This window comes from Mixophyes fleayi, chromosome 1 (genome assembly GCF_038048845.1).
Source record: "Mixophyes fleayi isolate aMixFle1 chromosome 1, aMixFle1.hap1, whole genome shotgun sequence".
Lineage (NCBI taxonomy): Eukaryota > Metazoa > Chordata > Amphibia > Anura > Limnodynastidae > Mixophyes > Mixophyes fleayi.
In genome coordinates this window covers 323720119-323732457 of record NC_134402.1, presented here as the reverse complement: position 1 = coordinate 323732457, position 12339 = coordinate 323720119, and the positions used below count along the sequence as shown (strand labels likewise).

Below are 12339 nucleotides of genomic sequence, written 5' to 3'. Positions count from 1 at the left end.
AACAAATGTAAATATAATGTGAAAGACTTGACATTATGTATTTTTTTGTTTTTTTACCACCTCCTTTATGTAGTGGCCCCCTATGTAGGACTATTAGCATCTATCAGTTACTTGTACAATGTTGTGGACTGGAAAGTAAAACAAGTAAACCCACCCATACAATTAATTATGTAAACGCATTAGTACCTGATGGTGTGAATCAGACATAATGAAGTACTCTTCCAGAACATAGCACAGACAGGCTCAGAAAGCAGTCCCGTTCTACATAACAGTAGTGGCTAGAAGCAGTCATACTAGTAGGAAGTGCATGAAAGCAGTTTCATTTTCAGTTTCCCAACTCTATGGTACGAATACTACACATAGAGATGAGACGGTGTATCAAACACTGCAGTGGTCACAATAGGAATTACAACCTGTATCGATGCAACTAGTGACTTGTTTATACATGTAACCATGTGTGTGGTTGTTGTGTGTCTGATTGATACAACAGATGTCATTTAGTGAGCACCGTTAAAAACAGTATCCTTAAGCAATACACAGGGGAGAATATACCGAGGGATATTCAGACTCTAAATTCAAATGGGAAAAAAATGGGGCACTCTAGGGTGTTGCAAATGAAAAGATCATTAAAAACTTCTATTCTTCATTAGTTATCTCATTAAAGTGGTCTGGATATGTATTAGGTCTTTTGTTTATTGATATTCTATTAATTAAGTCTCTGTATAATGTATCTTATTTTTTCACACTTATAGCTACCTTTGTAATTAGGTATGATGGTATTGTAGTTTTCAATGATGATTGTCAATGACACTGATCCATAGAGCACTTATAACATCCATAAGATTTTAACTTGAGACCTTTTATATTCTGCAATTGCACAGTATTTAAATATCTCCTTAAGTGGCAGAGTCTTTTACATGTCTCAGTAATCATGTGGTTAGTGTGTGGATTTCAGACACTAATGTTTGTCTCCTGGTTCAGAAAACAACCATTCATCGTACGTACATATTATATTAATCTGATCTATCCTTCCTGAACACCAGGGCAGATTCTAAAGCCTATATAAAATAACATTCATACGTGGTTAGATTGGAGTTGCAAAATTATAATTTGCTAACTACTGGGCACTGAAAAGGTTGACACGCGTTCAGCTAGAGTTTTTAGCTTAAACCTCTGGGGGCTGCTACATGCATGTAACACAGAGAGAGCAAATTGATTTTCTTACCCTACATTTTCTGGCCAGGGTCAGATATACAGAGGAGTCTTGGGGGAAACTTCTGCACAGAGCATCCCCTGTGGTTTCAGCTAGAGGTAGGGAGCACCTAAGAAAATATTTTCCTATTTGGCAATGCAGCTTTTAGGGGTGGAGTTTGCACATGAATTAGTGTTTAAAGTTTTTTACATTTTTTCCCCACATAAAAATAAATTTTTTGGTCTATATATAGGGGCGTATTCAATTGTTAGCGTTAACGCTAACAAACGAGCGCTCAAAAAATCTTAGCGTTAATACGGTAGTTTACTCGCGGAATTTCAGCTCGCAGCTCAGGGAGCTGCGAGCTGAAATTCCGCGAGTAATTACCGTATTAACGCTTTTCACGCGTTATACGGTAATAGTTTTTGGAGCGCTCGTTTTTCAGCGTTAATGCTCACAATTGAATACGCCCTTTCTACCCCATCACTTCCCTATTTAGTTAATTTACATATGAGATGGGTAAATTTGGCACCTTGGATTTACCCATTTGTGTTGCTCCATGTGTGAAACAACTGCTGATCTAGTAACTGACTCATGAATTCTTATTGTATGGCATAAGTTATACCTGCCTACTCTCCTGGAATGTCTGGGAGACTCACCAATTTTGATAGTTTTTCTGGACCCCAGGAGACCTTTTGTGAGGGTCCACAAAACTAGCTACAGATAACAGCTGTCGGAAAAGAATTACTTTGAAGATTCACAACACTAGCTATCAGAAAACAGTTCACAATGACAGCTACAAGCACCATCTATCAGTTCCTGTAATCAGCATTCTGCTAAGAACAACAATCTAGCTGGTCACCTCACCTGGACTACTGCACAGCTTTCCTTACTCTGCAGTCAGTCCTCCAGTGAAAAAGTCTAGTCAATCAGAATAATTTATCTCACCTGTTTGTAGCCTTTATAGAGTCCCTCCTATTGTGCTTTTCTGCTTGTACTTTGAAGACTTGTTTTGACTGCATAGCACAGTTCTATTATCGCCAATGCTTTGATCTTGGCTTCATACCCCATTATTATACCATCTACAATCCTTTCACATTAGCTTGTACCTTACTGCCAGGCCTCCCTGGACTAAGCGGCTTGGGCGGATGTGATGTGCCTCTGATATCTACCACAAGCAAGAGGTTCTTTCCTGTGAGCTACCAGCACTGTGACACCTTTCTTCCTAGTGAAGTGGGCAGGACATCAGGACCAGGGCCACAATGACGCGATTCATTCCAAATTGTGTCATTTTAGCACCGACACCCCCTTGCCCATAGCTCCATTACACAATAGCAGCATTTTGCTATGAGGAGCGTGACTAAAACGAGGTTAATGCGGTGCTACAACTCCCCTTCATCTGCCACTTGCACTCTCCTTGATCAAAACATACACATGCAAGTTGACATCAGTCATTGTATTTCATATTGGCGCTCTTACACTATGGACAGTAGGTTGCACACACAATGGTGTAAACATTCTGGACCCGATTCATTAACGAAAGCAAAGCAAAAAAAGGAGTAAATTTGCTCCTTGACAAATAATGCATGGGGTGCAAATTAGGATATTATTTTGCATGTAAGGAAAATACAGGTTACTTTTTCATGTAGCAAATCACCATCATAATCATCATTTATTTATATAGCGCCAGCAAATTCCGTAGCGCTTTACAATTGGGAAATATTGGGTTTATTTTCACATTGAAATTTAAAGTTAATTGAGGACATGCTCTATCCCAACTATATATCTGTCCGCACATATTACATTTATCTCCCCTCGAATGTCACATGGTTTTGCCAAGGATGTTTTTTTCTTTGCTTTGCCCTCCTTAATGAATGAAGCCCCCTGTGTTTAAGATGCTTTTCTAACACAATTTAAGTATAAATGTGAAAATCATTGTACCAAATGAGACTGTACATATTTGCATTTTTACATGCATCTTATTTGTGTTGCACTGCAGGGCATTTTTTACATGATTCTTGTTCCATTACTGTGTGTCCGACACACACATCAATGCAGATTAAAATTTACATTCAACTCAATGGGAGAACATTGCTTAAACGTAATGAGAAGTGGTTAACGAGCATTTCCACATTCTTTTGGCTTGAAAACATAACTCTCTGTTTTTTCAAAGGCGCATGTTTAAAAACACAATTGAATTAATGTATATATGTATATTAAAGCCATATAGAATGCTTATTGTAAGTTTGTGAGCAGGGCCCTCTTACCTCTCTGTATGTATGTATCACCCAGTATTGTTTTATTACTGTTTGTTCCCAATTGTAAAGTGCTACAGAATCTGCTGGAGCTATATAAATAAATAAATGATGATGATGATGATATTAAACACGTACATAAATGCAGTGCGGTGTATGTGCAGAGTAAATAGCTTTAGTGTGTTTTAAGGGAGTTGCCCTTTATACCCCATTTATACTGCACCAAAATCACGGGTTTTTGCTGGGGCGAGCTCAAACGACCGGGTCTTGGTGCAGTATGAATGGTACAAGTCAAAAATCCCGGGTCTAAAAACCCGGGTCTTCAACCCGAGATTTACTGAGGGGTAATTCCCGGGTCGGACCCGGGTTGCCTGCACTATGAATGGTGCAACCCGGGTTTTTCAACCCGGGTTGCACAGAAAACAAGCTGATTGGCTGTCTGCCTGTCTCTGGAGGATGATGTCATCGGTGGGAGCCCGTGGAAGAAAAAAAAACAGTCACCTTTCAATGACATCACCATTTTTCAGCCAATGAAAACTGCTCTGGTGAGGACTCCCACAAATTGCCAGGGCACAGACTTGTGCAGTATGAATGGGGTCAACCCGGGAAATTCCCGAGTCCGAGGTGCAGTATGAATGGTGTTTCTGAGCTGGGACGCTCCGAGCCCCGGCAAAAACCCGGCTTGAAAAACCCGGGATATTGCCGGGGCGGCAGTATGAAAGCTGTATTAGTTGCTATACCTCTGCTATGCAGCTTGTCAGCATACAATGACCCTTCCCTATACTAATGATCATTTACTAACCTCAGAAAGTGCATTTAATGATTTGTCTACCTATCACATGCATAGGTGCACTCCCACATGCTGGTTTGTGATCTCCCCCTGTAAAAATACTATGCTCGATCCTTAGCAGGACTGAATGTCCAGGTGGAGACGTGTACAGATGAGTAATGGTTTCTGTGGAATGTCTTACATATAGAATGTCGCAGTAAACAGACCAAACAGCCCAACTGCTCCAATTAGAATAGTCAAACTTTTCTACACACCCGCAGGAGCAGCCATCAGGACACTAATTTGACACTATTTTAAGCACTTCCCATGAAAATAGTTTAATTTGCAACAAACATGAGGCATTTGCATTTCAGGTCTGCATATTTGTACTTTTGTAAATGACCCTAGCTATCTAGGCGCAGCAGACAAAAGTATAGCTTCTTACCCAATATGAATAAAATATCAGAATCAAAACAGTGGGAAAAAACATACAAACCTTAATACCATTAAAATGCTTAATGTCCATAAGTCAGATAACCTTTTAAAATCCTGGTTGTTATCAGATATATAATCTGTAAAATGATCAAATATTGTAGAAACACTACAGACCTCCGCTACCTGCAAACTTTATAGTGTTCTTTTCTCCTCTCTTCTACTAAGCTCTGATTCCGCACTTTATGCTAAATTATACATAATAATAATAATAATAATAATAATAATAATCTTTGCCTTATAATAAGAACCAAGCAGCTGATTCCATACAAAGAAGGGTACAAAGTGTGCTCGATGATCACCTACCCTGAAACTAACCCACTGATATAAACATGTATACTGGTCCTGTTTATTATGTTACATTTACATTGCTGTGTGCCATGTAACTGTATTTTCTATACACATTGTAATTGAATAAGATATAGATAAATCCAGTCGGAAAAAAACCTAACAACACAAATTAGAGCACTAGAAATAAATAGAATACACCACGCCTTACAATGAACTAAGACAGCCAGACATATACAGCTGGAGTGAGCAATTCAAAGCAAAACTTCTCAATAACCACATGAAGCTATTATGTAACAATAGCGCTGTATTCCAGACTGACACCAAAGGAAGCATTAAATAAGTGCAGTGTCTGCATTACACAGAATTCAAACACTCCACATAGTAGATTACAAAGTACTATAATAATATTGTACTCACTTTACTTTCCACAAGGTAGAGACGATTAGTTGTGAAACTGTTCCAATTTATGCTATTGTGTAATATTACTTATTCATAAACTCATAACCGGAATAAGAATTCACAATACTCCTCACTTGTACAATAATTCTAATTTCTGTACTCACTCATGCAGTATTTACTGTGCTGTTCAGCACCATAAGCCTGGAAAAGTACTATTGACCATTAAATAATTGTGCTGTATTTGCATGAATATCCTGAGGTTCTCTCCAGTAAGTAAGATAGAGTTCACAGTTCTAACTTTCTATTCTCATTATCCAGGCTTTATAACTTAGGGGCTTATTATTTTAAATATACAATTATCACGTTGATAAGTGTTAGAGAGAGGTTAGGGGCAAGCTAGTACGTCAGAGGTGCTAGGCACCACCACCCCACTCCTGAAAACATCATCATCATTTATTTATATAGCACCACTAATTCCGCAGCGCTGTACAGAGAACACATTCACATCAGTCCCTGCCCATTGGAGCTTACAGTCTAAATTCCCTAATATAGACACACACTCACACACACACACACACACACACACACACACAGACAGAGAGGGAGAGACTAGGGTCAATTTTGATAGCAGCCAATTAACCTACCAGTATGTTTTTGGAGTGTGGGAGGAAACCGGAGCACCTGGAGGAAACCCACGCAAACACAGGGAGAACATACAAACTCCACACAGATAAGGCCATGGTCTGGAATCGAACTCATGACCCCAGTGCTGTGAGGTAGAAGTGCTAACCACTGAGCCACCGTGCTGCCCATGGCATGCAGTGGCTCCCAACCACTGTCCAGAGTTAAAAGAGTTAAGTTGACTATTGGCTTTTTAACAATTGATACCTGAAGCCGCACCTGGATGTTTTCAATGTACACTAGAGTATGACAGTATGAGTAAGGAGTATGACATGGTCATTTGTGCTCATTATTGAGTGTCGGTATGAACACTGCTTCTGTTTGGCCAGTCATCTAGTCATCACACAACAAAATTCTATTGGACTCTTATCAAGCAGCAGGCTGCATCTGTCACATTATGTGTCAACATGCAGCCTGCAGGGTCTGATTAAGTGTTACGGCCACCTTAGGCTAATACGCTTGTAGCACCCCTCGTCTTCCCCACCAGGTTAATACGCTATAGTTAAAAAATAACTCATCCTTAATTTAAAATCTGTCTTCCTTCACCTCCTTCTCTCTACCAATGTTTATGTCTCTGTGTTTTCAAAATCCAGCTCTAATTGGCTTTTTAAAAAGGTCGCAGCAATCTTTGTCTCTCATTTCATATTCAGTAAAATCAGAACTGTATAGAAGAACGTAGGCGCAAACAAGCACGACAGATGGTGAAGATATGAAGGGGGAGGGGGCTGTCACGGCTGTGCCTGTTGCCATCCCTGTCTCACCTACTCACTTATCCTCAAGCACCCACCCAAGGATGACTCGTTTTCGTCTTCCTTTACCATGGGAATACGTCAAGAGTAAAACCTTACATTTTTTTTCATATTTTTTTTTACTTTGGGAGAAAAACTATTCTCTTATATTTTAAAATTAATTTCAGGTTATACTTCTCCCTGGTACAATTTTGTAACACCAAAAATTTTACGTCACCCAAAAGCCTCGAGCACTAGGCTACAGCCTAATCAGCCTATTGGATAATCAGGCCCTGGCAGCTTGAGAGCACTTTAAAGACAAAGGGCCTGATTCATTAAGGATCTAAAATGAAGAGGATTCTTATTTCAGTCTCCTGGACAAAACCATGTTACATTGCAAGGGGTGCAAATGAGTGTTCTGTTTTGCACATAAGTTAAATACTGCCTGTTTTTTCATGTAGCACACAAATATCAACTTTAAATTTCAGTGTACAAATAAGCTATCAAGTATTTGTGTGCTACATGAAAAAACAGGCAGTATTTAACTTATGTGCAAAACAGAACACTCATTTGCACCCCTTGCATTGTAACATGGTTTTTGTCCAGGAGTCTGAAATAAGAATCCTCTTCATTTAAGATCCTTAATGAATCAGGCCTAAAGACATTACAAAGTGGCAAATTACAACAGCAAATCAGTAGATATATATACACAGAACTGTGTAAATAAACTTTGATACATCTGAAATACATTTACATGACAATATTAAAAATAAATTCATTATAGTATCTCTAAACACTAAAAAAAAAAATCTCTTTTTGCCACTTAAAATGCTGATTAAATTTAATAAATGTCCCTAAATTTAACTAGTGCATGATTATATTTACTGAGCAGATGTAGTAGACATTAATGGCAACAGCAGTTGTTGATGACTGCATAGGAAAATTGATATTGTAACAAAGAATATAAAAGTCATTAAGGAGAGCAAGGCTAAAACGGAGTAAAGTTTTGGACAAACCATGTTACAATGCAAGGGATGCAAATTAGTTTATTATTTTGCACATAAGTTAAGTACTAGCTGCTTTTCAATGTAGCACACAAATACTTGACTCCAACTATCCCGGACTCCCGAAATTCGGGTCAGTCTCCCAGGCTCCCGGGGGAGCTGGCATTTCTCCCGGATCCAAGATTTCACTGAGAATCGCGTAATTTGACGCGATTCTCTGTGAATCACGCCATTTTGGAGGGCGGGAGGTAAATTTAAAATGTGGGGACACATTTTAAATTTACCTCCTCTCCAATGCAACATGGTTGTGCCAAGGTGCAAAGTTACTCCTTTTTTTTACTTTGTTCTCCTTAATGAATCAGGCCCATACACTCTATTTGTGCATGGGGGGAAAGTTTTACTCCATATATTAACCAATGTACATTATATGTGCAGATGTGTAGTAACAAGTAAATTAGAAATGTAATAAGAAAGGTGTGGTACAGATACTTATGATTTATTCTTTCGTGTCTATACCATGTGTGCACACTGTTCTATGGTTTGCAAGAACAGGTTTAACTGAGTAAGGCCAGAATGCCACAGTGACAGGTATTACCCATTCTGCAATTTCCTTTTACGTAGCCAAGTCTGGACTTGATTAAAACATAGTTATATGTGTATTTAAGGCTTTGATTAAAGGGAATGTATTTATATTATTGAATGTATAGTGTAATGAATACATTTTCTTCTTGATATATATATATATATATATATATAGAAAAAACAAACCAGATATCTACAGGTGGCGCTTACCCAATATATGGATGGTAACACAAATACAAAATTGCATATGCGTGTATCCTAAATATGATATATATGAATAAATAAATATATATAATAGTAACAGTAACACCTCCACAGCGTGCGTGTGGCAGCCAACCTTAAAAACGGATGGTTAGTCCGATAAAACTAGTATGATATATATGGTGAAGGGCAGCGCCTTCAGGTGTATACAATGTATATAAACATATAAGCACAGATGTACACAAAGTAGTCCAGAGGAGTTAGAACAGGACGGTGTCTGAATAAATGCACCGCAGGTGACTCAAACACTGTAGTACAGGATAAAGATGATCTGAAATTGATCGTGCAGATTAATAAAAGTGGTGTGCGTACCAGATATATAAAATCAAACCGCTTATCTGTATAGTAGCTCCTTAGAAATCCCGGAGTATGATCTGCAACCAATTCTCCTTAACGATGGATAAAATGTATGTTCTAAAACAACCGCGACACCAAACTTATCCGCTCATCATAAAAGGAAATATATAAGAAGCCATATGGTGTAGTATTTTATATAAACATTTTATTCAAGTATAGCATTTAGAGTGCAAACTCACAATATATATGCTTTAAATAGGCTTATCTGTAAGTGACTGGTCTGCAGTCTCATCCCCTTAGGTAGTAGAAGTCTCTCAGCAGGCTCCACACAGAAGCTCAGTGCAGGATATTCTAATGGTATGTATCTCAGGGTGTAGCAGTATAGCCAGTAATCTTTCAGATATGGTATAGGGGCTCAACGCGTTTCGTTCAGTCAATGAACTTCATCAGGAGTAATAAGATATATATATATATATATATATATATATATATATATATATATATATATATATATAGTGACAGAAGGACTGAGGAATCTGTTGATGGCAGATATATATATCACAGGTTTCTGTCTTATGTGTTTTAAAACCCCAGGGAGACTGCTTGTGTTTCGGTAAGAGCTTCAAATTGTTTCCCACTGCAGTAAGAGCCAGTGTAAGGGTACCTAGGGTTATGAAGGGAGAGAGAAGGGCGGGCTCCATTCATTAGGCCCATTCCAGGGCTTACAATTTACCAGACAGTCTTTACTGGTAACCAGAAGTTGCACCTCACTCTCTCACTACCTGGGAAACAGGTCAGAGGCCTGCTGAGAGACACTGCCATTGTTACCTATAAGTTCTGTCATTTTGTGTGTGGGGCACTTGGTCCTTCCACTTTAGAAAGCGAACTCCTTATTGTATCAGTTAGAGCCAGACAGGCTACATTTATGTATTGTTAATTTTTGAAATGCAAAATAAAACTAGTTGTGGCTACTTGTACCGAGACTGGTGCACTGTTACTTGGCTGCTGCATGGGAAGTGCTGCCGTTTAACCACAGGAAACAGCACCCCTAGCCTGATCCTGACGGTAAAGACATAAAATAATTCATGTAGGAGGGGGTTCTTCGCAGGGGCTTCTTGAGTAGTTATGTCATGCAGTACTGCATTATATATCGCTGGGATTTGCAGCAATACATAATGAGTAGTACCGCTGCACAATAATAAATGGACCACTAATTGTGTAAACAAACATTAAAAGGCTGCAGAGTGTGTATATATCTTAATATATAAAAAATATATATGGATATATGTATGTTGGAAAATATTTAACCCCCTTCTGAAAGACATAGAAAGTAGGTTTTAGGTCACCATTGGCTGGACAATTGTGCAAACTCCTTGATGTCAGCAGAGGTTCAAGTCTACAGAACATTCACTGTTTCCCTGTAAGTAATAATACGAATCCTTACAGTCAGTGAAGAAATACAGGCAGGCTGAGATATAACTGCTGACTTGGCTAATCATGTGACTGACATACATCAGAAATAGCCATTGTGATGTCACTCTGCATTGGTATAAAAGCCTCTGCAAGGGATGGAACAGTCAGTGGTTATCAGCTGAGTGTGAGCTGCATATTATACACATACATACACAATACATATACACAGACATATTGTTTACTGCTGTAACTGTGTCTGCCGATATGACATCTCACAATCTAAGGTAAGCTTACTTTAACTATATAATAATATTAAAATTACACGAGTGTGTGATATAGATATAACAATGTAGTTAAACACATTCATCCTAAAGGGAAAACTCCCAGTTTATTAGGTTTAAACAGTTCTACTAAATATTGTGTAGGTTTTAAAACAAAGAATGACTGCACCAGGGCTATCAAGGAGTACCTGCTATGCTATTCTCCTGGTGACGAGAGGACATATGAGTCAATGAACGATGGAGGTGATTGGAGATAGTGCTATGCATATAAGCGTAGTGGTTTCACATAGGAGGAATCCAGCAAAGCCACAGAGGTTTCAGCTGGATGCCATTGAAAATGACAGGGTTATATTTCCACGAACATTGGATACGTTCGCAGTCCTCATATAGATAAGCAATGTTAACTGGGTTATGGCATTATAGCCTTCATACATTATGCAATGACAATTTTACAGAGAAAACTGTTGTTTGCATTGATTTATGGATGATTGCATCATAGTAAATACACCCCTGTATATTAAAAATAAGACCTGCGGTACATGTCGAGAAAATTATGACAAGAAAGTCCAATATAGGAATTTAAATACATTCTTTTTTATTTTTTAAACAAATATTTATTGACAGTCAGATAACATATACAGCGAGAATCTAATTTTACATCATGTAGAGTACATAAGTTGAAGAGCTCTCCGTATGTCGGAGAGGACAGAAATCAGATTCTATTAGAGATATGGAAAAAGGACGACCGGTAGTTTCTTTTGGATTAAGAAAGAAACGAAGCAAGAAAAGGAAGAGAGAAAGAGAGAAATAAAAAGGTAGGAAATAAGAGAAGATAGGTAGAAGGGTGGTGTGGCAGGAACCACCCCGGGGTGAAAAGGGTAGTGTCAGGCCGTAAGCCTTCTGAGGAATACAACGGAGCATAACACTAACCGGTATCAGCGCCACTGAACTAGCAGGTGCGGAGTCTAACGTACCCCTGGTGTTCGCTAGGGACCCCCTCAAGGAGGTTTGGACTTCGCTGCACAGGGTACGCAGGTCACGGTCCTACTAGCCTGTTGCCGGTGTAGTGTAGAAGGGTCAGGCGGTCCGGGTCGAGCCAATCAGGAATGTACGGTACCAGGGAGAATCCGAAGGGGTAGTCAACAAGCCGAGGTCGCAGTACAATATGGGTCACACAGAACAAGAGGAAGTCGCCAAGCTGGGTCACAACAGAGAGCAGGAACAGTAGTAGCACTAATCAGGAGAAGGGAGCAGGAGAACCAGGATACAGGGAACAGGACCTGTTACTCTGGCACCCTAATGGCGCCAGAGCCAGGTTAAAATAGAGCAAGCAAGGAGACTGATTGGAGGAGCCAGGAGGCGGGGGAGAAGTGAAACAGGATCGTCCCGTTGCTAAGCAACGGGACGTGCGCCCGACTGGCCACCAGAAGCGGAAGCTGCAGCGTGTATGTTGCCTAGCAACAGAGCGTTGCGGCCCGGAAGGAAAGGCATCCGTCCCCGACTGACAGGGAATCAGCGGGGACGGCGCCTGACAGGTAGGAAGTAGAAATGGGGAGGGGGGGGTGAATGAGAGGAGGGTGTGACCTAAATAAAGGGGGAGCGGTACTGGAAGTTGGAAATTCAGGGATCCCAGATTTTGTTAAAGGTTTTGGAGGAGTGACGCATAATGCTGGTCATGTACTCCATGACCAGCG

At 39.6% G+C, this 12339-nt stretch overlaps 1 protein-coding gene across 4 annotated transcripts in view; it reads right to left on the bottom strand.

Annotated features, from left to right (window-relative positions):
* The window catches only part of DAO (D-amino acid oxidase), a 52843-nt gene that overhangs the window by 23645 nt on the left and 16859 nt on the right, over positions 1-12339 (bottom strand). The window contains exon 1 of one of the 4 annotated variants that reach the window (XM_075214116.1): positions 187-293. The exons of the other annotated variants lie outside the window; for them this stretch is intronic. Within the exon in view, the coding sequence (XP_075070217.1) occupies positions 187-230 (44 nt within the window). The 5' untranslated portion in view covers positions 231-293. Of the gene's footprint in view, positions 1-186; positions 294-12339 lie in introns of those variants that run through there. 4 annotated transcript variants of the gene reach the window in all.